This window comes from Chelon labrosus (genome assembly GCF_963514085.1).
Source record: "Chelon labrosus genome assembly, chromosome: 1".
NCBI classification, from domain to species: Eukaryota; Metazoa; Chordata; class Actinopteri; order Mugiliformes; family Mugilidae; genus Chelon; species Chelon labrosus.
In genome coordinates, this window is record NC_140337.1 from 25,782,560 (window position 1) to 25,786,664 (window position 4,105).

Here is a 4,105-nt window from a genome sequence, read left to right on the forward strand (position 1 = left end):
ACATTCACAAGATTTTCACAGACAATGCAAATGGCTATTACATGCTAAACTGTTAGGCAATACGTTTCTTTATTTTTCATCCTTATGTAAACCTATCTGGCTATTGCTAATCTGCCGTTTCAAATTTACAGTTTCACACAGAAATAAAAATAGCAAGCAATGTCATTATTTTGTTTTACTTCATTCTAATGTTGCAATACATCATACTTTCGTAAAATCATGCAACCTACTCTACCTTGTCACTGGACATCCTTCGATATCGTTGATTGTTTCCAAAGCCGGTTCTGCATAAACAAATAACGTGCCTGCGACAGTAGGATGCAGTAGGCTTACTTATTTACGACGGAAGTAATGGACAATTACACTTCCAACCAGTAGGGGGACCGAAGAGGAAAACTTCTTTAGTGTTGCTTTAAAACACCATAAAAGTCAAGGCTGTGTGTTTATTGGAGGACTTGCGATTGTTAACTGTCTGTCTACAGCATTGCTACAGTCAACGCTCTGCCAGGGCAGCACAATCATTCTTTTAAAGTCTCTTTATATTTAGTTGAAAGTCATCTATCTGTCACCATGTGGGCAGTGTGTTTGTTGTTTGTGTGTGTGTAGAATGACAGTGTGAAAGTAAGAGTCTACTTCTCAACACATGTGTATCAGCCATAATCCAGATGTTTATTTGAATTTAAGCGTTGACTCAGTTTCTATGACAACATGAGCTCTGGATGTTTGAATCCAATCAATCCAGTTCATTTCACATCAACACAAATATTCATGAGACCTTTAGAGCACAGACAAGTTTAGATTTTCATGTGGACAAATCTCAGTTTAGCTGAATCAAAGTCATGGTGAGCAGGGAGAGCCTCTGTGGCTAAACAGACACAGGAAGGAGCGCCACCCAAACAAAGTCCAACATCAAGCAAACAACAAACCAGGAGACGTCAAAGTACCGCCCAGAAAGTGTGATTGACAGCTGATCTCTGTGCAGTGAAGAACAATGAGCTCTCAGCTACAACGATGGAGACCAAATCACCAGGAGACTAAAAGACACATTTTAACCAACTGTCCCTGAAGTGACTTCTGTCTATTTGACTTTAATCAACTCAGCAGAATGAAACGGAAGAAGTCCAGCACAGAGAGGCTGAGTGAATTTGGTCTGGACTCTGTGGAGGAGAGTCATGGTTTCAGAAACGCTGTAGAAAGACAGAATACCTGCTCTGTGATCCAGGTACACTCCTACTCTGGAGGAATCAGGACCTGAGACGTCAGTAGAGACTTTGTTGTAGTAAAATACATAGCTATTTGTGTAACAATATAATGACCAAGATTTGTCATTTGATCCAAATGAGCATTCATCTGAGCTTCCTGCTCTGCTGATATTCTTGTATGCGACTGCTACATAAACTCCTCCTCCTCTCCACTCCACCTCCCAGTAACAACGTCCAGTCAGACTCTCTCTACTCAGGACCTGAGGAGAAACAGTGAATCTTTCTGGATGATCAGAATAAGACTGTTGTTGATTCATTAATGTTACTTTTCTGTTCCCCTCAGATAATAACAGCTTTGTGTTTGCTGTGTTTGGATCCAGTGTGATTTCACATGAATATTTCAAGAATTCATCTCTGGTCGTTGGCTCTGGTTGTGGCAGTAAAACATCCACTTCAGTCACTGTCAGTGAGATGTTTGTCCACGTCTCTCTCAGAATGTCCTGTAGTTTCTCTCTGGTCTCTGTCACAGCTGCTTTCACGTCATCAAAGTTTCTCAGAGGACGAATCTTGATGCTGGATGAGTGTGTAGACTCAATGGGTGGTGGCAGTGAGGGGTAGTTGTGTAGAAACTGGTTGTGATCCTCTGTGTTTAAGAGCTGCTTCAGCTCGGAGCCTTTCCTCTCCAGCTCAGTCATCTCCTGCTCCAGCTTCTCCTGAAGATCTTTGACTCGACTCTTTTCAGTTTCCTGCTGGGATCTGACCAGCTGCTCCACATCAGAGCTTGTTTTCTGGATGAGACGGATCATCTCAGTGAAGATCTCCTGACTGTTCTCCACTGTTTTATCAGCAGAGCCATTGATGGCCTTCAGCTCCTGTCCAAGCAGCTCCACATCTTTCTTTCTCTCCTGGATTCCCTGCAGAATATTTTGTAGCATCACCTCTACCTCCTTCTGCTTCTCAGTCCTTTCTGCTGCAGCTGGTACAGCTTCATGTCCTTTATGTTCATCCATTGCACAGAGATAACAGATAGTCTGCTGATCAGTACGACAGAAAATCTTCATCACCTCATCATGATGAGAGCAGATGTTCTCCTGGAGCTTCTTGGAGGGCTCCACCAGCTTGTGTTTCTTTAATGGAGCTGCATCATAGTGAGGTTGGAGGTGTTTCTCACAGTAAGAGGCCAGACAGACCAGACAGGACTTGAAGGCTTTCCGCTTCCTTCCAGTGCAGACATCACAGGCCACATCTTCAGGTCCAGCATAGCAGTGATCAGCTGGAGCAGCTTGGAGTCCAGTCTTCTTCAGCTGCTCCACTAACTCTGCTATGATGGTGTTTGTCTCCAGGACAGGCCTCGGTATGACAGTCTTCCTGCACTGAGGGCAGCTGTAGATTCCCTTCTGGTCTTCTCCATCCCAGCGGCTTTTAATACACTTCATGCAGTAGCTGTGTCCACAGGGAATAGCCACGGGATCCTTCAGTAGATCCAGACAGATGGAACAAGAGAAGGTTTCTCTGTCCAGCTGAACTCCTTTCTGCTCCATTTCACCTCTCAGTGTCGACGACTGTTTCAGTTTCTGTTTGCTAGAAGTTATGATCTGAACAACATGTGATTCTGCAGTGAATGGAGCCAGTCAGCTCTCACACATGCTGGTTACACCCATCTTCATGGGAGGGAACAAGGAAACATGAGTAGAGCTGCTCCAGGATCAGGGTGGAGTTATCAGACTTGTTCCAGGATGAGGAGCAGTGTGAAGCTGACCCTTTTTATAACAGAGCACTTTTGAAAACATTGTTCAGCTCAGCTTTTAGGTGGTAAACTCTTCTTGCGATCTTTGGGTTTAGAGTTGTCTCCACAGTTTTCATCATTAGCTTTTCTGTTCTCCTAAAACGAACTTTGACTGAACAGTTTTAATCCTTTATTTCTGAAAGTTTTTATTTCATTTTGAACAACACACACAAAATCTCTTTCAGACACATCTGACCTGACAGTGAACATGTCGGTCTATTGAGAGAATTTGATCACTGTGCAAAGCCTTCCAGCACATCCCAAAGATTCTCAATGGGGTTAAGGTCTGGGTCATGTTCCCTGAACCACTCTTTCACAATCTGAGCCCCATGAATCCTCTCATTGTCATCTTGGAATATGATCCATTGATGGAATAACCTGGTCATTCAGTATATTCAGGTAGTCAGCTGACCTCATTCTTTGGGCAACATAATGTTGCTGAACCTAGACCTGAGCAACTGCAGCAACCCCAGATCATGGCACTGCCCCCACAGGCTTGTACAGTAGACACTAGGCATGATGGGTGCATCACTTCATCTGCCTCTCTTCTTACCCTGATGCCCCCATCACTCTGGAACAGGGTACATCTGGACTCATCAGACCACGTGAATCTTCTTCCATTGCTCTAGAGTCCAATCTTTATGCTCCCTAGAAAACTGAAGCCTTTTTTTCTGGTTAGCCTCACTGATTAGTGATTTTCTAGGCTACACAGCTGTTCAGTCCTGATCTCTTGAGTTCCCTTCACATTGTACGTGTGGAAATGTTCTTACTTTCACTATTAAACATAGCCCTGAGTTCTACTGTTGTTTTTCTTTGATTTGATTTCACCAAACGTTTAAGTGATCGCCGATCACGATCAATCAGGATTTTTTTCCAACCACATTTCTTCCTCGAAGACAATGGTTCCTCACTATCCTTCCAGTTTTTAATAATGCGTTGGACCGTTCCTAACCCAATTTTAGTAGTTTCTACAATCTCCTTAGATGTTTTCTCTGCTTGATGCATGCCAATGATGTGACCCTTCTCAAACAGAAAACATCTTTTCCACAACCACAGGATGGTTGTTGGACATGGTTGTTTAAGAAATGAGAAGCTACTCATTGTATCAGTTGGGGTT

At 43.3% G+C, this 4,105-nt stretch overlaps 1 protein-coding gene across 1 annotated transcript; it reads right to left on the bottom strand.

The window, feature by feature from the left end:
- Positions 1–1,078: 1,078 nt before the first annotated feature.
- Positions 1,079–2,743, bottom strand: LOC311491951 (tripartite motif-containing protein 16-like; the record flags this gene model as incomplete). The annotated part of the gene is made up of 1 exon (XM_084550037.1): positions 1,079–2,743. The coding sequence occupies one exon, from the start codon at positions 2,741–2,743 to the stop codon at positions 1,079–1,081; it is 1,665 nt and encodes a 554-aa protein (XP_084406163.1).
- Between the last annotated feature and the right edge of the window lie 1,362 nt (positions 2,744–4,105).